At 37.5% G+C, this 21636-nt stretch overlaps 2 protein-coding genes across 7 annotated transcripts in view; both read left to right on the plus strand.

The window, feature by feature from the left end:
* Nucleotides 1-11816, plus strand: part of LOC127630813 (cold shock domain-containing protein E1-like) — a 34456-nt gene extending 22640 nt beyond the window's left edge. For all 5 annotated transcript variants that reach the window (XM_052108614.1, XM_052108610.1, XM_052108611.1 and 2 more), the window contains 10 exons: nt 1124-1264; nt 2372-2536; nt 3687-3794; nt 3985-4160; nt 4232-4344; nt 4456-4575; nt 8858-9036; nt 9178-9341; nt 9489-9621; nt 10409-11816. In XM_052108614.1, the coding sequence (XP_051964574.1) occupies nt 1124-1264; nt 2372-2536; nt 3687-3794; nt 3985-4160; nt 4232-4344; nt 4456-4575; nt 8858-9036; nt 9178-9341; nt 9489-9621; nt 10409-10456 (1347 nt within the window). In that variant the 3' untranslated portion in view covers nt 10457-11816. The remainder of the gene's footprint in view (nt 1-1123; nt 1265-2371; nt 2537-3686; nt 3795-3984; nt 4161-4231; nt 4345-4455; nt 4576-8857; nt 9037-9177; nt 9342-9488; nt 9622-10408) is intronic.
* Nucleotides 11817-16743: 4927 nt separating this feature from the next.
* LOC127630814 (DNA-(apurinic or apyrimidinic site) endonuclease 2-like) lies at nt 16744-21417 on the plus strand. 2 transcript variants are annotated; one of them, XM_052108616.1, is made up of 7 exons: nt 16744-16897; nt 17000-17083; nt 18153-18333; nt 18508-18651; nt 19734-19803; nt 20166-20232; nt 20359-21417. In XM_052108616.1, exons 1-7 carry the CDS (start codon nt 16783-16785, stop codon nt 21282-21284), a joined length of 1587 nt encoding a protein of 528 aa, XP_051964576.1. In that variant the 5' UTR covers nt 16744-16782; the 3' UTR covers nt 21285-21417. The 2 variants fall into 2 exon arrangements, with proteins under 2 accessions (XP_051964576.1, XP_051964575.1); XM_052108615.1 differs by having other exon boundaries at nt 20166-21417.
* Nucleotides 21418-21636: the final 219 nt, after the last annotated feature.

Raw genomic sequence — 21636 nt, forward strand, 5'->3', positions numbered from 1 at the left:
AAAGACAGATGTTCCTTACCAATCTTTCAAATTACACAGGCAGCAAAGTACCTACACTGATAATTGCAGGTAGAAAATATAATGTGCATGGTGGGTAGCTTTTTTATTTTTTGCAAGAATAGTTTCGTTTATGAAAATGCTGCAAATGACCTCAGACCATCTCAGCTAAGAAGGTCCTCTTGAGTTCAGTTTGCTTTGTCCACAGAGCAGTTTGTTCTGAGCGCAACTCTGCAGGGTCAAAATACAGAGAGATCTTATATATATCTCTAGCTCAATACATCTGTGATTTTAAATCATAAAAATAATGCAAAATGCATTCAACTCTAACCATGATTATATTTCAGTGATTATTATCATCATAATTATGTTTATATTTTATAATTGTTTTTAGATCTTAATTTTTATTCGTTATTTTCCACCTGTTGTCATAGACTGTGATGGTAAATGGAAAGGTGGTTATTTTTTTTTTTTTTTTTTTAATAAATTAATATAAGCAAGAATATTCACCAATCCCTCAGCCAAGGGGGTTGACTAAGTAATTGGATATATATATATTTTTTTATATATATATATATATATATATTATTAGTGAACATTTCTTGCATATCACCCAGCCCTTGGATGGAACAAAAGAATTTATTCACACACATTCAAAGTCATTACCCTTCTGAAGCAGCTAAACTGGGTCCTGGGATGAAAGGTATTAAAACGCCAACAATAAGTGATGTATTTGCCTGGACTGTGAAATTCCTGACTGGTAGTCCATGATGAAGAGTGCATGATGTTGGCTTGTTGCCAAAGAGATGTTACCCTTCACAGCTGTTAAAAAGCCATCTTTCCAAAAGTTGAACAACACTCATTTTAATTGCACTTAATTTTTTTCAGTTTAATACAATTTTTTAGTTATAATTAATAAAGTTTGAAATCAAGCTGCCTTGCGTTATTGTGTAGTTTGTTGAATGACGGAAATTACACCATAGTACCACTTACCATCCAACCAGTGGTAATACCGGTGTTAGTCGGTTTGAACGTGAACTGTACCATTTTTAAAATTATGATATTGTGCCAAGTTGAGTGTGGGTGTCTTTTGATGTCTTTTTTTTTTTTTTCTGTCTCTCTGCAGGGTGTGATAGCTGCCATGCGTGATGGCTTCGGCTTTATCAAGTGTGTGGACCGTGATGCTCGAATGTTCTTCCATTTCAGCGAGGTTCTGGAGGAAAGCCAGCTGCACATTTCTGATGAAGTGGAATTCACTGTTGTCCCTGTGAGTTCCCAGACCACATCAAACCAGAACCAACTTGTGGTGTTGCTCCTCGCTTTAATTTTCGGTGATCATTGAATGTTCAGGCAAAATAATTTGAAAAGTATATGAACAAGGGCTAATTTACTAAAGTAATCGCAAATCACCTTTTACTGATAAGGTCACCAAATACAAATTATTTGGTATATAACAATTTATTCTTTATAAATGTTATATGTATAATAAATATTATAATGCTAATAGAATTGGCTTTAAATGTCAATATTGTTTATTTCTATATCATTGAACATGACCCTATTATTACCCTACTTCCCTCTGCTCTTTTTAATTGTTGATCAAAACTCAACCAAAGTAAGACACTCTAAAAACAAACATCTTGTGCATATCAAATTTAAATGGTTTTCAGTGTCTCTTCATAAGCGTTGTGTTTTTAGGACGCTGTGTCAAGTTAAATATAGTTTGAAACTTTGATAAACGCATCTCAAGATCCCTGAATTTCTGTTGTGCTCTGTTCAGCTGTCTTTGAGCGCAAAAACGCATCATCTGAGGAAGACTGCAGCTGTGCTGCCTGCTCTTTTTGGTTTGTGGCTTGTTGCCTGTAAAGCTGGAGATTCTACTTCCCCCTACTGCCACATACTTAAAAACATCAATCAAAATCGAATTTCTCCGATTCTAAGAACGTTCCTTATTACAGAATTTATGTACAGGTTGGGGGAATGATTATGTGCGTTAATTTTTTTAACACATAATTTTTTGTATAATTAATGGCACCAAATTAACGTTAAATCGATAGCTCTAAAATGAGTGTTTTGATTTGGACATTTTGTTGGATATTAACATGCACATCAGCCCATAACCGTGCCAGCTTGGCCGATTAACAGAAGGTTGAACACTTCAGCATGTGCATTGTTTTCATATTTTTTAGAGTGAAGTTTGAGTAAATGTGGATATTATAATACCAATCATTAGGTGGCAAAAGGCCATCTTGTTCTTTTTAGATTTTGGGATCAGCTATTGAAAAATCCAGATCACTTGACATCTAGTTTCTGCTTTACACAAACCAGAGATAAAGGTAAAATTGACATCTTCACACCCTCTTACCTCCATCAGGACATGCTCTCAGCCCAGAGGAACCATGCAGTGCGAATCCAAAAGCTACCCAAAGGTACGGTGTCATTCCACACTCAATCTGATCTGCGTTTTTTGGGGCTAGTGGAGAAAGAGGCTGTGCCTGCAACCACCATTTCCAAGAGCCCCAGCAAAGGCAAAGAGAAGGTAGGAGAGCTCTCTACTTCCTGAGTTGCACTTTGATGACTTGGACTTAAACTTTTTTTTTTCAGATGTAAGATTATGATGCTAATCAAAGTAGAGGGAACCACGATTTTCATAGAGATCCATCTGTGGAGTTTTTGGGTAGAACCACCAGCTAGAAGTACAATATTGGGACTTTGAACAGGGTAGAAAGTCATTTTCTCCACTTGGAATTCTATTCTTCTACCTGTCACTCTTTTAAACAGTCTCTTTGGCAGAGTAACAAAGTAGAAATAATTGGGTTAAGATAAAATACTTGTCTGCTTTTTCTGATCATCTTTCCTTTCTTCCTTTTTTCCTTTTTTTGAACCATGCTCCTCTTCGTTAGAAAAAAGACAAGGTAGGCTGCTGTTTTCTGCATGCTGCCTCAACATAGACCGCTTAGTCATATCTGTTCTCATATTTTTTTGTTTTTATTTATTTAAGGTGTACACAGGATGTTTTTTAACCTGTTGTGATATTTTTATTTTTTTTTTACTAGGGTTTCATTTTAACTCCCCTGCGTGGGGTGTAGTTGTGCTACATGGCTGCCCCCAAATTAAAATGGCAAAGTTCTTGCAGTAAATGCATATCAAATACACTATGCTTTCAGTTAGAAAAGTCACAGATCAGCGCAGATCACAGTCTAATCCTCTGCCTTTTTCCTCCTTTTAAGGGTAAAGTTGAAAAGGTCAGTTTGATGTCTGTTAATGACTTTGGGTCACAAGGGCCATGAACCAAGATTTATTATTAACAGCTCAAAATCATATAGACATTAACTTCATAACTATGCCAAGTTAACCAAGCTCTGCCACACAAAAGTGCATATTCTTGTGTTCATGTGGGCATGATGACTAAATTATGTGATTCTTTAAATGTCTGGATTTATTTTGACTTTATTCACTCGTCATGTAAATGCACATTTCCACATGCTTGGCATCTTTGGGTAGATTTCTTCTGCAAGGTCATATTAGTGGAGTTTAAAAACGCCAAGTCTTGTTCACATATGGTCCAAGTATTTGCAGTCCCATGCGTTTCCACAGTTCACTATATAGGCTAAATTCTTAATTTTTCAAAAATTATTGTTGGTTTAATGTAAATGGCTGCTTCTATAAGCATATGTTTGTGTCATCAGGATGCAGAGGAAGGCTTGATTGCATTTGAAGACATTGGAGTGAAGCAGTCTATTCCGTATCATATTAAAGACCTGGAGGGAGCCGTTTACCCGCAACTTGGAGACAAGGTACTTTTCAACCATCAAACTGGCGAAATCTTGAACAACTTTCAATTTTGACTGACTTGATGGACAAAATATTTAGGATACGAATAGAAATATAAAAAAAATATAAATGTCTTGTTTTCAATAAAAATCAATTGGGTGATATTAAATGGTGTCAATTTAGTTTTTAATATAAACCTCATATCTCCACTAGGTGGAGTTCTCCATCAGTGAGGTGAAACGCACTGGACAGCAGAGCGCTGTGTCCATAAAGATCCTTAATCGCACTGTTGGCTCAAAGAGGCTTCTGGGATACATAGCAACACTGAAAGATAATTTTGGCTTTATAGAGAATGCCAATCATGATCAGGAGATCTTCTTCCACTATAGGTAATGCAAGTTTCTTGCTGGCTTGGAATATAATCTTGTGAATTGTGCTGAATTGTGTCCTCTGTGTGCAGTGAGGTTTGCGGGGATGTAGATAACTTTGATCTGGGGGATACAGTGGAATACACACTCTCTAAGGGCAAAGGAAACAAAATCAGTGCTGAGAAGGTCACCAAAGTTGCTGCTGGTATTTTTCGTTTTTGGCATTTGCATTTATCTTTGAGACTTATCAGCTTCGTTTAAGACGTCAATAATACTTGGTCCATGCAAGTAATGCATCTGTATGTTTGTGTGTCAGTGAATGGTGTGGGAGAAGATATCAGTAGCACAGTGTTCCTGGGTAAAGTAGTACGGCCCCTGCGCAGTGTGGACCCTTCACAGATTGAGTACCAAGGCCTCATTGAGATCACAGAGGATGGTGAGTGACTATATAAAGACCCAGTGTGTTTCCATTTTTATGTTAAAAAAAAAAATTAAAATTGGAAGAAACTGTCCTAGTTCTTACTACATCTCAAGATGGCATGCTGATGGCCACTTCGGTTTGGAGCTCTCCAATTCTTTTGTCGTTTTTGTTTGTTTTTCCTATGTTTAGTCATATTTGTATTTTTTTTTTTAATCAGTTTAACCAGTGACGAACTGGTATTGACTGAGTAAACTGGTAAGACTATTAGGACGTTTTGCTTGAGATTATAGTGTGAGAAGCAGCAGTGCTATTCAAGCACGCTAAGAAATGCAAACGAGGGAAGTGAGCCATCGCGCTGGAAAAGCTCCGACACGCTGCTTTCAAACAGCATTGCTGAGCATCCATCTAGCGAATCTCTGCTCTTTCTAATAAAAGGACAAAGTACTTCTCCCCTGTACAAACAAGGACTTTTCAAGCTCCGCTGCCTTGTGCTTCACTGAAACCTGGCTGAGTGAAGCCATTCCGGGCAGTGCGTTACATCTGCCGGGCTTCCAGCTGATCAGAGCGGATCGCATTGTGGAGTGATCAGGGAAAACGAGAAGCAGTGGACCATGCTTTTATCAATGAAAATTGGTGTACAGATACAACTATTTTCTTCATTTGTTCTTTTTGAATTTAAATTCCTCCAAGTGCGTGGAAAGCAAAGCGCTGCAACTGCTGACTGAACAGATCTCCGATATGGAGCAGCTATACCAGAACTCCTATATTCTTGAAGATTTTATCAGCAAATCTCACACGTGAACTGCCATTTACATGCTCCGCCAGAGAGAAATATACTGGATCTCTGCTACTCAACATTAATTGATGCATATTTCTCTGTCCCTCAGGCAGCTTTAGGACTCTTAGATCTGACCTACAGGCAGAAACCAAAATCGGCTAAGCCAGTAGCATGGTCTGTAAAGGGATGGGACCAATGACAATCTTAATCTTGGAGTGTTTTTGAAGCTGCAGACACCAATCTGGATGGGTTCACAGACACTATGACATCGTATATCAGTTCCTATGAGGATATGTGAATTCCTGCTAGGACTAACAGTATATAACCTAAAACAATGACAAGGCATGGGTTACATCAAAATTCACACAGCTTCATCAGGCCAAAGAGGATGCTTATTGAAGTGGGGATAAAATCTTGTACAATCGGGCCAAAAACACTGACAAAGGAGATTAGAGTGGCTAAAAGGAACTACTCTAAAAAGCGACCCTCGGTGTGGAAAGGCCTGGAAAAACCCCAACTACACCTGTCTGGTAACATGTTGTCAGCACTAAATACGGGTTTAAAATGGGGTCAAAAAGTTTTGTGATGGCATCAGAAACAGATGATCGTTGTCAAAAACGCATGTGACCGCTTTTACACCTCAAATGTAATGCGGATATACGAGAACTTCACAGATCTTCTTCAGTGATATCAACATGCAGGTACACATATGAGGAGCACGGACATCTGGGAGAAATGTTGCAGGGACATCTGCAGCTCATGGACATCTGGGAGAAATGTCGCATCTTTTATTTCATGCTTGTTTTGTCTTTTCTGACTTTATGGCACTTTAATGTCATACAGTAACTCTGACCTAGTGATTGATGTCATCATGAAACAAGTTCCTCCCCTCCAAATCTGGAAATGCGTTTAAGTGACCATGTGTAAACAAGGATATCTCACCTGACCACATGTGATCTGATTACCCAAGACACATCTTGATACCAGGTGTAAATGGGGTCTTGGACATTACCAACTACAAGACACCATCTCCCAACTCTTTAGGGAATTAACAACTGGCTGATGACCTAAATATGTTTTGCTGCAGATTTGGGACCCCAGTCTCTCACCTCAAAACCCACTCTGACCTTCTCTTTACAAACATCAACACCTACTGCAACCTCCCTCCTGCTGATCAATTTGTACTTTGGATCTGTGAAGAGGATGTGTGCCTTCCAGAAAAGGATTACAAGTAAAGCATCGGGCCCAGATGGTGTTTCACCAATCTGTCTAAAAGAATGTGTTGACCAGCTGGCCCCCATCTTCAACAGATCATTGGAGGAGTGTAAAGTCCCCTGCTGCTTCAAACGCTCCACCATCATCCCATCCCAAAGAAACCCAAGAACACAGGACTTCATGACCTCAGAGCGACAGGTTTGTAGTCATCAAGTAATTTGAGAGACTGTTGTTGGCCCACCTGAAGGAGTCTTTCTGGATCCCCTGCAGTTTGCTATTGTGCAAACGGTATGCAATGCAATACCATGTTGACGGCATAATCCATCTGCGATATCTGGACAGACCAGGGATCTATGCAAGGATACTATTTGTGGACTTCAGTTCGGCTTTCAACACCATAATTCCTGCACTAAATTAACCCAAATCTCTTGTTCCTGCTTCTATCTGTTAATTAATTATCAGCTTTCTGATAGATAGGCAGCAGTTAGTGAGACTGGGGAAATACACTTCCAGCACTTCTACAATGAGCACTGGTGCCACACAGTTAATGTTTGCTGTCCCCATTACTCTTCTCCCTGTAAGCAAATGCCTGCACAGCCAAGGACTCATGTCAAGTTCCTGAAGTTTGCAACACTACAATCACTGGCTTCACCCAAGATGACGCCAGCATACAGAAGGGAGGTTGAACAGCTGGCTCTCTGTTGCAGTCAAAACAACTTGGAGCTGAACAGGCTCAAAACAGTGGCGTTGATGTTGAACTTCATGAGGAACGCATCAAGACCTGAAGTGGTAGACTCACATTTACTTCATTGTGAAAAAGGCCCAGCAGAGTTTGTACTTTGCCAGTTGAGGAAGTTCAATCTGCCACCGGCGCTGCTGATACAGTTCTACTTGGCAGTCATTGAGTCTGTCCTCTGCATTTCAATAACCATCTGGTTTGGGTCTGCTACAAAGTCAGACGTCAGAAGAATACAAAGGAAAGTTTTCACTGCCGTTTAAATTACAATTTTGGAGTCAACTAGTCTACAAATTGTTTTAAATGTATACTTTTTGAAAACTGTTAAAAATATTGTTTATACTTCATCTATTCCAAATCCGACTTAAATTCTTCTATGGGACATCTATGACGTGCTCGCCGTGCATTATGATCATTGTACATTTTAAATATAGTACATGACACGCATTCACTGATCGACATTATCGAATACAGGGATATTTACTTAAAACAATTGAATGAATGGTGCAGGACCAATAGAGCAACCCAGCCTGTTCTAAACTGAATTCACCAAGTAAAAGTTACTTAACATTAAAACAGTCAGGGCATTTTTTTAAATAATTAACAGGGTAAGCAAAATCTACGAGCGAGAGAAGTTGGCCGTATTTCACTACGTGCAGTCAATTGCATTAGCCAATAATCTAATATGACAGCTGTTCAGTAAAGAACATTAACCAATAACCGTTACAATGTAAAAAAAAAAAATGGCTGTAGGATAGAAACAACTTGGCTTGTGATGTAGCTACAATAAACCTAATGTATTCTAAACATGATGTGCACCGAGGATAAAAGAGAATTTAACCCATTAAGCAGTCGGCACCTCATTGAAAATACTGCAGTCGCCTTAAATCGGCAGATTTAAAAAAATGGCATACTTGGCCTAAATGGTCATTTTCTTGTCTACTTAAGTGTAAATGTTTAGAGGAGCAAAATGATCACCGCAACATGGTCAGGTGAAAGATGGGACTTGACTCAACCAGTCCGCTAATCCCACACTGAAAGCCTGCTCGGTGGAAAAATAGGGTGTGTGTGTGTGTGTGTGTGTGTGTGTGTGTGTGTGTGTGTGTGTGTGTGTGTGACATTAAAATTACAGTAATTTAAGAGCAGCCTTTGTAAAAAATATTAAGCCAAATGTAAATGTGTAAAAATGTTGAACAGTTTAATGGGAAAAAATAACAAGCTAGTAATTCCTGTGTCAACTAGCAGCATCAGAACTGTTTTATTTTCAGCTAGTCTCGCACATTACTATATCCTGCCTCTTCTGCTTGTTACATTCCCTTTCATATTTGTGCATGTTGTTTTTGTCTTTGTTTTCTATTTTATTTGTTTGCATACTTGACGCTTCTTTCCCAGACAAATTCCTTGTAGGTGTAAGCATACTTGGCAATAAAGCTCATTCTGTTTCTTCTGTGTGCAGACCTTCACAAAATCTGTTTTCTGAGTTCCTAGTAAACTCTAATTTGAAACATTTTAATAATTTAACACTTATTGTAATTTAGTACTGTTCTCTGATCTATCACATTTATTAGGCTCCAGTAAGGGTCAGAGTTATCCATTCGGCATTGTTGGTATGGCCAATACAGGTGACTGTCTGCAAAAGGGGGAGATGGTTCAATTTCAATTGTGTACAGTGGCCCAGACAGGACAAAAAATGGCCTGCAACATTATGCCTCAGCGTAGAGCCTTGGTAGAGTGCGTCAAAGATCAGGTATTGGAACATGTTCTTTGTGAGATTATTGCAACAGGATTTTAATGGCATCTTGCCTTCTTAAAAACATTAGCTTGAATTGCTGCTGTTAATCCCTGCTGTATTAAAGATTCTGGCTAACTGTAGTCTTTGTGTCCCCAGTTTGGTTTCATCACGTATGAAGTTGGAGAAAGCAAGAAGCTGTTTTTCCATGTAAAGGAGGTGCAAGATGGTCTGGAGCTGCAGACAGGGGATGAAGTTGAGTTTTCTGTTATCTTGAACCAACGCACCGGCAAATGTAGTGCCTGCAACGTACGCAGAGTTGGGTAAGACGGTTGGGTTTACCTCTCAGAAATATATTTTGATAATTGTAGTAGATTCTTCTGAGTTTAGTCTCGTTTACCACAGTCTCATCATTTTGCTCTCTGCTACTCAATCTAACCAATAATTAATATTTTTTTTTTTTTTTACAGTGAGGGTCCTAAACCTGTAGCAACACCTCGGCCTGACAGACTTGTCAATCGTTTGAAGAGCATCACTCTGGATGATACCAATGCCCCCCGTCTGGTCATTATCAGACAGCCTCGTGGCCCAGACAATTCAAAGGTGACTGAGGAGTTTACATTTCCAACCACTCATTTCTGTTCCTTTTATCGATTTCATAGATGTGCAAGCTCAAAGTCCAGAATTAACTTTTTGATTACCTCATGTCAAATGAATTCTCTAGGTTGTATATTTGCAGCATTAAAAAGACACTGGCCATTGTGTCACTTGCAGCAGTCTCAGTGAAATGTAACCTGTTTTGGTGGTTAAACTCCAAGAACAGAGTTACCAGAAAGAAAAAACATGGATCATCTAGATCAACGTTTGATACTTTTGCCACTGAGTTTGTTGGAAGATGTGCGACAGTCACTAAATTTTATAAGGCAGTTTGAATATATTTTGATTTGGTAATAAGGCTAAGACTTTGGGGGTTTTTTTACGTTGCAATATAGACTGGGCTCCCACAGTCATGGAAACCCTGAAACTATCCCACAATTTTTGAAATTGCCATTTCTTGGCCTGGAAAATCATTTGAAATTGATAAAATCTTAAAATGAGAAGTCTTTCTGGTAATATCTGTTGTGAATATCCTTTTTTTTTTTTTTTCCTCTGCATATAATATCACCTCGGCTAGATTTTGCTCTTTTGCAGAGTAAAATTTGTTTGCAAGCCATAGTGATGACTGATTTGTGAACGATTCATTCTTTTGTCAATGAATCGGTCAAATCGGTTCACAAATTGGAAATGTCTAGCCAATGTAGGAATGAACAATTGTTTGTGGATTTTCTTGATAGTGAATGATGATTTTTTTTTTATTTATTTTATTTTTTTTTTCTGTAACTTCATACAGGGCTTCAATGTTGAGAGAAAATCCTGCCAGCCTAGTGTTACAGACTGAGTATTGTTCACCCACTCCTTGTTGTGGAAGAAACGCATTGAAAAGAAAGCCAGAACCGGGGGAAGGTGTGCATGCATGTCTATCCCTCTTTCTTTTTTCCCCTCTCACCCACAGACACCATTCACAAAGGAACATGCGCATCACAAGTAGACAATTAACGTGCACAAGTTCCTTCCTCTGTCACAAAAAGAAAATTCACATCACATTTGTCTTCATTGTATGTGTGATGTTTTTGCAAGGTTATAATGTACCCCATGTTGTAAGGGTATGTTTTGGGTATGCATCACATGTTTGGAAATTTGTAAGTGTATGATTGTTATGCAGAAGATGAGAGGGGAAAAGTGGGGTTTGTTTTTGCTCACCTTTTTAGATTAAGGTGTGGGGACTGTTTGACCTCATTTCTGCTGAAATTGAAATGCCTCGAGTTCTGCACCTGCTACTGTGTAAGTGAATTGTTTAGTTTGTTTTAGAGTAGCTTTGCTTGTCCATTTTGAATTCTGTTATATTTTAGTTTTCCTGCATCACTTGAAAACCTCTCCCCTTCAAATGAAAACGTCTCCCCATGTTGAGTTTTTTTGCCAAAAGACAGTCAAGATCAGTCTGGGTTCTTTTGGGTGAGAAGTAAATGTGACCGTTTTCTCACTTTCATGCCCAATTATATTTCTAGTGTAGCTTTTAGCGTGACATGATCTGGGGAAAAAAATTAAATAAAAACAAATGCTCTGGCCTCAGAACTCGGTGTATGCATTTTATTAAAAAAAATTTCCTGATTACATTACCTTTTTTATACTTGTCAATTTAGATTGGCCTTTTTCATTATGTGGAGCCATTTTTAATTCCTAGCCTGATTTCACAAGCTGTCTTTTTCTTTGGGCAAGTGCAGAATTCCTTATGGCATCTTGTGGCCTGCAGTTCTTTTGAAATAGCTTTTTTTCTTTGCACATACTGTACGTTCTCTTGAGTTCAGTTTAAACTCTTTGTCTGCTAATGAATAAATAAAAAGGTGCCTAAAAACAAAATGGAAAATAAAATTTGTGTCCCCTCTATCCCAATCAGCCATTGAAATGTAAGCCCCCATGTAATATGTGCTTTTACTTGGGTGGACTTTTGAAAACCAGAATAAAACAAGCAAATGTGTGTAATGAGGAGAAAGGGAAATATGTAATAAGTAATATTTAAAAATGAGCAGGAATTCATTACATCGATAAAAGCTATTTGCAGTGCTTATGACAAATGGAGCTATAACTGTCAAAGGTTTTCTCTGTAGCACCCTGGGATTGTGTTGAGCCTTAGGGTTCTGTAAACTTTTGTCAATGGTCTTGAATGAAACGATTGAAATAAACATTTTCTGAGAATTAAAGTTGCATTACTTTTATTTTTTTTTTACCAGCAAGAACTGTATACATATATCTCATATGTATCGCCTTCATGAACTAACATTTGTGACGTTAAAGGAATGTTCTTTGTTCATTACAAGGAAAGCTTTGTTTTTTTATTATTATTAAGGTTTACAGTAAGGCACTGACAATCGCAGCAAATGAGGCCAGCCCATAAACATTAAAATGCAATATTTTAAAAGTAAAGCCAAAAGATATAAACTTTAAACGTATAGAAACATGATTTCAGAGTGCTAGAATAGCCAGTAAAACCTGTAATCAGTTAAAATGCTGTAATACAAGTTAATCCCTGATTTGATCACACTCGTTAATACATCATATATGTTTAAGTCTTGTGGCTATACTTTTTGTGTGTTTTAATGTTCCTTTCACTTCCGTTACAGTAACTTTTTTTTTTTTTTTTTTTTTTTTTTAAAAAAGAGTGAGTTGAAATTATTGTAACGTTATGGCTCAAATGCAGTTGATTGAGTTTAAATAGTTTTCAAATCTGAATATTTCTTTAATCATGCGTTAGGTGTCAAAAAACAAGGCAGAAACTATATGGAAAAGTCTTTATTTGCTTAAACTCTTGTGCTTCCAAGGTAAATGTTGATTTCAGAGCGGTGCACAACCATCAGTTTTGTCCTTGATGATGGATTCTGACTCTGAGCCCATCGCATCCACCATTCCCTCAGGTCAGCTGGTCCGCTTAGTGGAGGATGTGATATCTGATTTGCAGAAACAAACCCATATGGGAGTTTGGACTCCAGCGTTGTGACCAACCTTTTTTGTCCATTTTCTCCATGTGATCCATCCACTGACATCTGTGTTTGTTTGATGCTCGGGTCAGCGTGCTGCAACACAGGGTTTGGTTTGTCCACTAGACCATTCTGTGTAATGGCATTTTCATGCAAATTCCCTGTGTGAAACTGCTGAGTGTGTCCTCAGATGCCACTGGTAATCTATAGGGGTCTCGTATCCTATTTACGTTGAGGCACTTGAAATATATTTTGAAGTTACTTGAGTGCATAAAGTATTTCTCTTATCATGGGTTTACTGAAGGAACCATTCACAGTAAGTTCAAGGTATCTCCGAGAACTGAAAGGGTGTCTGGAGCATCTCCAGAGGGTTCTGCCAATATGGCATCTGGAACCCCAAATGGTTACTTGAATATCTGTGCTAAAGTGATGACCACCTCCTGACATGCTGTTTTCTCAGTGACTCCAGAAACGATGCGCTGGACTCCTTCAACATACACCTTTAGCTCCATTCTAAAAAATATATTCTTATCTCAGACTGTTTGTCTAAACTTTATGTTCTAGAATGTCCTGTTCTCAAGACAGTTATTCAAAAACAAGACAAATGATTACCTAACCCCTTTTAGAATCAAATGAAACTTCAGGCAAAGAAAGAAAATTGTCCTCATTCACAGCTTTCAATCCAACAGTAACCTGATCATTGTTTATATGCTCATTATAAAAAATTATATCTTAATCTAAACCATCAACAGTCGGACCTTAGGAAACATTACAATGATGTTGTATACGTAAATATTCAACTCAATACTTAATCTTGATGTACAGTACATTTAATATATTTTTGTTAACTAATGTTAATGTATACAACTATTGTTAATGCATTATGAAACATGAACTCGTTTGTTTTTAGAAATTAAGTTTAGATATTGGTAATCGTTAGTTCACGATACTCTAGCTTTTATTAATGTTAACAAGCCTTGTGAAGTGTTACCAAACTTTAAAAAAAAACAAATGTACTTTTTTGTGCATTAAATTTTTTTAAATCATATTCATAAAATGTAGTACACAAAAGTATGTTTCAATAATCAAAAACGTTTCCAAAAAATGGGGAAATAACATAACTGACACTTGACTACGGTTCATTATGAAAGTTGTGTAATGTACCTGTTATTATGATGTTCCCAGGATTCTATCGGTTGAAATGTCTTCCTTTCATTCCGATGAAGAACAGTTGGGTATATGTTGTCCTGTACATGGAAAAGTCTTCTTGTCACCCTTGACTTAACTGGACATTTACAAACCCTCCCCTTCAGTAAACACTCAGATCAAGACTGATAAGTGTTTCTCAAGACAAGATTTCTCTTTTTTTTTTTTTATGCTAATTATTTTGAATCTGAGTAAACATGTTTACATTGAACTAACATAATCATCCTAAACATGCTGTGTAATTTACTCCCCTTCATTAGTATCTTAATATTTTTGTTCAAATACATTTATTTGCTGTGTGTGTGTGTGTATGTGTATATATATATATATATATATATATACACACTCACCTAAAGAATTATTAGGAACACCATACTAATACTGTGTTTGACCCACTTTCACCTTCAGAACTGCCTTAATTCTATGTGGCATTGATTCAACAAGGTGCTGAAAGCATTCTTTAGAAATGTTGGCCCATATTGATAGGATAGCATCTTGCAGTTGATGGAGATTTGTGGGATGCACATCCAGGGCACGAAGCTCCCGTTCCACCACATCCCAAAGATGCTCTATTGGGTTGAGATCTGGTGACTGTGGGGGCCATTTTAGTACAGTGAACTCATTGTCATGTTCAAGAAACCAATTTGAAATGATTCGAGCTTTGTGACATGGTGCATTATCCTGCTGGATGTAGCCATCAGAGGATGGGTACATGGTGGCCATAAAGGGATGGACATGGTCAGAAACATTGCTCAGGTAGGCCGTGGCATTTAAATGATGCCCAATTGGCACTAAGGGGCCTATAGTGTGCCAAGAAAACATCCCCCACACCATTACACCACCACCACCAGCCTGCACAGTGGTAACAAGGCATGATGATCCATGTTCTCATTCTGTTTACGCCAAATTCTGACTCTACCATCTGAATGTCTCAACAGAAATCGAGACTCATCAGACCAGGCAACATTTTTCCAGTCTTCAACTGTCCAATTTTGGTGAGCTCTTGCAAATTGTAGCCTCTTTTTCCTATTTGTAGTGGAGATGAGTGGTACCCGGTGGGGTCTTCTGCTGTTGTACCCCATCCGCCTCAAGGTTGTGCGTGTTGTGGCTTCACAAATGCTTTGCTGCATACCTCGGTTGTAACGAGTGGTTATTTCAGGCAAAGTTGCTCTTCTATCAGCTTGAATCAGTCGGCCCATTCTCCTCTGACCTCTAGCATCAACAAGGCATTTTTGCCCACAGGACTGCCGCATACTGGATGTTTTTCCCTTTTCACACCATTCTTTGTAAACCCTAGAAATGGTTGTGCGTGAAAATCCCAGTAACTGAGCAGATTGTGAAATACTCAGACTGGCCCGTCTGGCACCAACAACCATGCCACGCTCAAACTTGCTTAAATCACCTTTCTTTCCCATTCTGACATTCAGTTTGAAGTTCAGGAGATTGTCTTGACCAGGACCACACCCCTAAATGCATTGAAGCAACTGCCATGTGATTGGTTGATTAGATAATTGCATTAATGAGAAATTGAACAGGTGTTCCTAATAATCCTTTAGGTGAGTGTATGTTGGACTTATGCGATCAATACTAGACTATGGTTGCATTGTATATGAATCTATGTCTGCAACTATGCCAAAGAAACTAGATATCATGCAAGCTAAAGCATTAAGAGTCACTTTTGGAGCAGTTAAAACTACATTCATTTCAGCATTACAGGTGGAAACATCAGAAATGCAACTGTATATAAGAAGATAGAAACAAGCTATGGAATATTGGAATAATCTTCAGGGACAAGAAAGTTGGGAAACAATAAATACACCAGGTAAAGGCTTTGCATGGGGGAAAAAAATAAATGGGCTAATGATAATGATGGGTCTAGATACAAAATAATTTGCTCCAATAGTTGCAATACCTCTGATACCACCTTGGTTATTCACACAACCTTAACTTGATTTCAAGCTACTTTACAAAAGCATATGTAAAAGAATATATAAAAAGTATGCATTATTCATTTCTTCAAGTATACACAGATGCCTCAAAGAACCAAGAAATCGGAAGGACAGGGTTTGAAGTAAGGAAGTTTGGAAGAATAACAGATGGCACATCTGTATAGACTGCAGAGATGATACCAATCTTAATGGCACTAGGTTGGATTTATGAATTAAGAGCAGATAAAGTAATAATATGTTCTGACTCAATGTTGGTTCTTATGAGTTTACAATCAAATCAACCAAATAGAAGTGACATTTTAATAGAAATCATGATCACATTATACAGTCTAAAACAGATAGGAATAATAATTCATTTCATGCGGGTACCAGAACATGTGGGAATTCAAGGCAATGAAGAAGCAGACAAAGTAGCTAAAGAATCATTAAGGATGGATGAACCAAGTATAAATATTTCACTTAGCAGATCAGAAGGGAAACATTTGGTATTGGAAGCATGCAATAGGAAATGGCAGACTTATTGGGATTCATGTCAAACAGGAAGACATTATCATAAGGTACAACGGAGCATGAAAAAAGTAAAATCATTCATAACATAAGTAGATTGTTATATTCACACACATCTGAGAACAGGACATTGAAATCTTAAATATACATTACACATCATAGGGAAACATAATACAGGTTTATGTGAGGTTTGTGCAATAGAGGAGACACTAGAGCATGTGTTGATAGTATGTCCTGCATATGAAAGAGAAAGGAGCATTAAGGAAGAATTACAAACCTTAAGAACTCAAGAATTCATTCAAATTATGGTCCAAATGCGGGGAAATAAATGAATGCAGTAATGAGACTTATTAGAAGCAGTGGATTAAAATATGGGATATAGGAAGACATTTATGTTTCATTATCTTCACACTCCATCACAGAAGGTGGCGGTATGCACCTATTAAGTTGGTTCGCAACCCGTCATAAAACTTAAAGAAGAAGATTTCCTCTGCGCCCCAAACCAGTCCGACATTGTTTGACAGTGAAACATGAAGATTGTAACATGGAACATAAACGGTATAAGAACATTTAAAAATGGCATCAAGAAATCTCTAGATTCATTCGATGCTGATATCATCTGCGTCCAAGAGACAAAAGTTAATCGTAAGTGCACGCGGGATTTTGAATGGGTTGATGGGAGCTCCCGTCTTTTAAATTAATATCTCTTTTAGTATTAGTTATTGCATATTGTATAACATTTTTCAGGTGACCTGTTGGATGAAAAGACCGCGATTGTCGATGGCTACAACTCCTACTTCAGTTTTAGCAGAGGACGAAGTGGATACTCTGGTACAATAGCACAATAAAACGACCCACAAACCAAAAAGGGAATAAAGAATGGTTTCTCGGGATATAGTGTGATAAAGTTAGTTTTATATTTGACATTCGCGAAAATACCCACATTTCACATTTTCAAGCCAAACCAACTTGGTTTTCTTTGCCTAGCACAAAGCTGAATAATAAAAGAAAAAAAAAAGAAAAAGAGATTTACATTTTATTAGCCTTTGCGCTGTTTGTGGAATTTACATTCTATATGTTTTCAAATAAATATAGTGTAAATGTTTGTAATATTCTAACTCCATTAAACTCAATGACAATGCTAGAGACGTAAAAACAACTGTAAAACACTGAATATTATTCTTCGTATATCACAAGACTTGTTTTTGGGAGTAAATTTTCAGTACTTTTTATACAGATATTTGTATCCCTATAAATATATTAAACAATCACTATAGAATTGTATTATCTGTTTAATAAGTACTGAACATTTACTTCCCAAAACAAGTCTTGTGCTATATAAAGAATAATATTCAGAGTGTTTTACAGTTGGTTTCATGTCTCTAGGTCAAATGGTCATTGAGTTTAATGGAATTAGAATATTACATTTAGACTACTATATTTATTTGAAAACATATAGAATGTAAATTCCACAAACAGAACCTTGTGTCATGAAAGGGATATTTTTAAGAACATTTCATATTTTTTGTGATGTCATAATATCAAATGGTTAAATTGTTTAATTGATTTATTGGGCAAATAAAATTGATTTGGGAAAAATAAAATCATTTTTTTGTTGTTGTTTTTTTATTATTCAGCTTTGTGCTAGTCAAAGAAAATGGTTTGGCTTGAAAATGTGATTTGCACAGAGAGTTTAATGAGTATTGTCGCGAATGTCAAATAATAAAAATGAACTTTACCATACTACGACATATTCATGTAGTTTCTAGGATGTGCAATTAATTATTCGATAAAATTTTGTTGTTGCATCTCAAGCTAAATTGTAATAGATTTAAAAAAAAATGTTGGTTCCATTTTCATAAATAGAATCTTCTTTTTATTTATTTTTTCATCTGACCAGGTGTTGCGACCTACTGTAAAGATACTGGTACTCCATTCCTGGCTGAGGAAGGATTGACAGGTCTGCTCACCAGTCATGGAGAGGCTATTGGTTGCTATGGTGACAAGGCAGCGTTTTCTAATGAGGAGTTGCTGGCCCTAGACAACGAGGGAAGAGCTGTCATCACCCAACATCAATTCATGTAAGTTAAAGGTCCAAGTGTAAGGATTTTTAACATTACATGGATTTTGTTACTTGCTATTTAACTGACTTTAACATTTTGGAAACTTGTTTTACACTTTTAAATAGACTTATATATGTTCTGATGTTTCAGATGTTTTGGGGTGTCAAATGGTATTATTTTGTTATTTCTCAGTGGCATTGACAGACCGGAGAAGCTGACTGTGATTAATGTGTACTGCCCCCGTGCTGATCCAGACAAACCAGAGAGAAAACAGTACAAGCTCCAGTTTTACAGGCTCCTACAGAGCAGAGCTGAAGCTATCTTGAGCACAGGGAGGTAATAGAAAGCGAGCACTGATTGTTATCATGAGATTTACTAATCATTACTATGGAGCACAGTGACCTGTTCATACAGTGATATGTTATTCGATTTTAAAGAAATTTATAGGTGCAAGCGGCAATTATTGAGGTCAAAGAACATAATGCAGAGATGATAAAATAATCAAATTTGGCAGAAATTATCCTGTGGATATCGTCGACACTGTTTTGGTGTTGGTTAGGTAACCCTTTTATTATTAATAACCCATTTATTAGCGAAAACGTGAATTGGCAAATTATAGTGCCACCTTGTGGATGATTCTCACAAAATGTTATATAGACGCCTTGTGTTTGTATAATATGTTTCATGACCATCGGCCAGTACCTATATGAGTTATTTGGTGCTAAAATTTTATTGGCTTCTGGTGGCCATTTTTGTTTATTTGTCAAATCGATTTTTAAAGAAAATGTTACCCAGTGAGGCTTTTTGACAAATAATCTGAAAACAAAAAATGGAATTGAATCAAATAAAAAATATTATGTTTATGTTAAAAAAATAAAATACAATTAAAATAATGATTGAAAATAATTTTAAATAATGCTAAATATTGTATAATAGATGGAGCTTTTAGTGTTTGTTCTTGGTGCGTGAGCATGTAACAGAATGCATACACTCAAACAGAATTGGCAAGTAATTGTATGGCCCGTGAATAATTTCGCAAATACTCGAATGGCCCATAATGGGGAAAAAGGTTCCCTACCCCTGATGTAAATGCTTTTACAAAATACTAAGCTTCATATTTCAGCCTTTAAACTCCCCCAATAATTTGCCCTATTAACTTTCATAGTAAGTGCCTCACTGTTACCTCAATGTTCTGCTTTTTTTGTATAGTTTTTTTTACATTTTTAAATAAAAGTAGGGATGAGTAAATTTTTTGTGGTTATCAACATAATGCCACATGCTGCCAATTGACCTAACTTATAGTGAACCCAGAATACTTCTTTAATTCTGCCATATACATCCTTCTTCTCAAAATGTTGTTGTCGTCATGGAAGATTCTTCAATTTGTTTGATTTATGCACCCCTATGTTTGTCTTCAGCCATGTGATCATCTTGGGGGATGTAAACACTTCTCATCGACCCATAGATCACTGTGACCCAGATGATGTGGTAAGTCTTTTAGCCAAGTTTCTCCATCTCCTCATGATTTCAGTTAATGCCATGTACTAACCAGGCCTGACACAAGGATCCAGCAACATGTTTTTTTTGTCTGTCCACATATTTAGTGTTTAATATACAGTTTTGTAAAGTGGGATTTTGGAATGAGGAGACTTCATTGTGGGCAGGGCTACCCAGTGCAATGCTACAGAAAAAATAACAGGTGACCAAAATGCCCTGTCTTTTGTGCAGTTGCGGCTAGTTATGGCAGCAAATTAAAAGATTTTATCATGTCTTGCCTGGTTAGAACATGGTGTAGTGGTCCATAAGCTTTACACAATCTAGCACAAACCTACTCTTATTTATGTCATTAGGATAACTTTGAAGATAACCCTGGTAGGAAGTGGCTGAATCAGTTCCTATTTGGAACAGCAGAAAATGGTAATGCTGAAGATGAATTTGCAGACATCTCCCAGAAATCTGCCTCTGAAGGCAAATTTGTGGACTCTTTTCGTCATTTCCACCCTAATAGGTCCAATGCCTTCACATGCTGGTCTACACTCACAGGTGCCAGGCAGACCAACTACGGCACACGGATCGACTACATCTTCTCCAACCGCTCTCTGGTGGAAACAGCTTTTATTGGAGTGGATATCATGCCTGAGGTGGAGGGATCCGATCACTGCCCAGTATGGGCACAGCTCAGCTGTACCCTCCTGCCTAGTCCCAAGTACCCACCCCTGTGCACACATCACATGCCAGAATTCACTGGCAGACAGCAGAAACTCTCACGCTTCTTAGTCAAAGTTTCTGAAAAACAGAACATCTCTAAAGAATCTGAAGAGAGACTTCCTGGATCACAAGATGCTGGGGAAATACGGGAAAACCTGAATCCTCTAGTACATGGGGAAAATGTTGCAAAGAAGAGACCCACAGATAGAGAGGCAGAGACAATTGCACACAAAGCCAAAAGAAGCAAGCTGACAAAAACAGAAAGTAAGCAAAAGGGCAGCCTTTTAGCCTTTTTTAAGCCTAAACAAACACCAATGAACATGAGTCCAAAACAAGCAGAATACTCTGATCGTGGGAGAGGTGCTGAGAGTTCAGGGTGTCAGATCACCAAGCCTGGACCTACTGATGAAACAGACTTCAATGCTACCTACCACAGTGGTGTGCAAAAGGAAACGCATCTCTCATTGGTAACAGGAGCAAAGATTGAAAATCAGTATGAAGTTGAAAAAGAATCTATGCCTGTAGACAAGTCAAAGGACTGTAAGAAATGGCCGTCCTCTGGCTTTTGGAAATCAGTTTTACATGGGCCTCCTCAGCCGCCACTCTGCAAATCACACAATGAGCCCTGTGTCCTACGGACTGTAAAAAAGGCAGGGCCTAATTTAGGCCGGCAGTTTTTTGTTTGTGCCCGTCCTCAAGGTCATGCCTCCAATCCTCAGGCCAGGTGCAATTTTTTTGCCTGGGTTGAAAAGGGAAAGTAGATTAAACTCAAAGTAATCTGGAGACTGTTAAATATTTAATTGTATGTATTTGCATTATATGTAACATTTTTACTGTCCTACTTGAATGAGAATTTTGAAATAATACATTTTACTGTTGAAATAAAGAATGTTCTTTTCGGCTTGGGCACTTTTGTCAGTCCATTTTAGAAAATGTACCTCCTAATTAATACATTAATAATCCTTTAATATCTCAGGTCTTACACGTCACATTATCCGAGGAGAAATTTAAGAGGGACCTAAATTAAATACCGAGTGTTAAATGTGAGATTCGTCAACTGAGCAGGAAGTTCTCTTACTTTGCATTGTATTACTATTTATGGGTATGTTTTAG

This window comes from Xyrauchen texanus, chromosome 37 (assembly GCF_025860055.1).
Source record: "Xyrauchen texanus isolate HMW12.3.18 chromosome 37, RBS_HiC_50CHRs, whole genome shotgun sequence".
Lineage (NCBI taxonomy): Eukaryota > Metazoa > Chordata > Actinopteri > Cypriniformes > Catostomidae > Xyrauchen > Xyrauchen texanus.

Coding starts and splice junctions, on each gene's coding strand:
- LOC127630814 (XM_052108615.1), top strand. CDS start 16,783: ATGAAGATTGTAACATGGAACATAAACGGTATAAGAACATTTAAAAAT. Junction 16,898..16,999: donor CCAAGAGACAAAAGTTAATC/GTAAGTGCACGC, acceptor AACATTTTTCAG/GTGACCTGTTGGATGAAAAG. Junction 19,804..20,165: donor ACTGTGACCCAGATGATGTG/GTAAGTCTTTTA, acceptor TTATGTCATTAG/GATAACTTTGAAGATAACCC.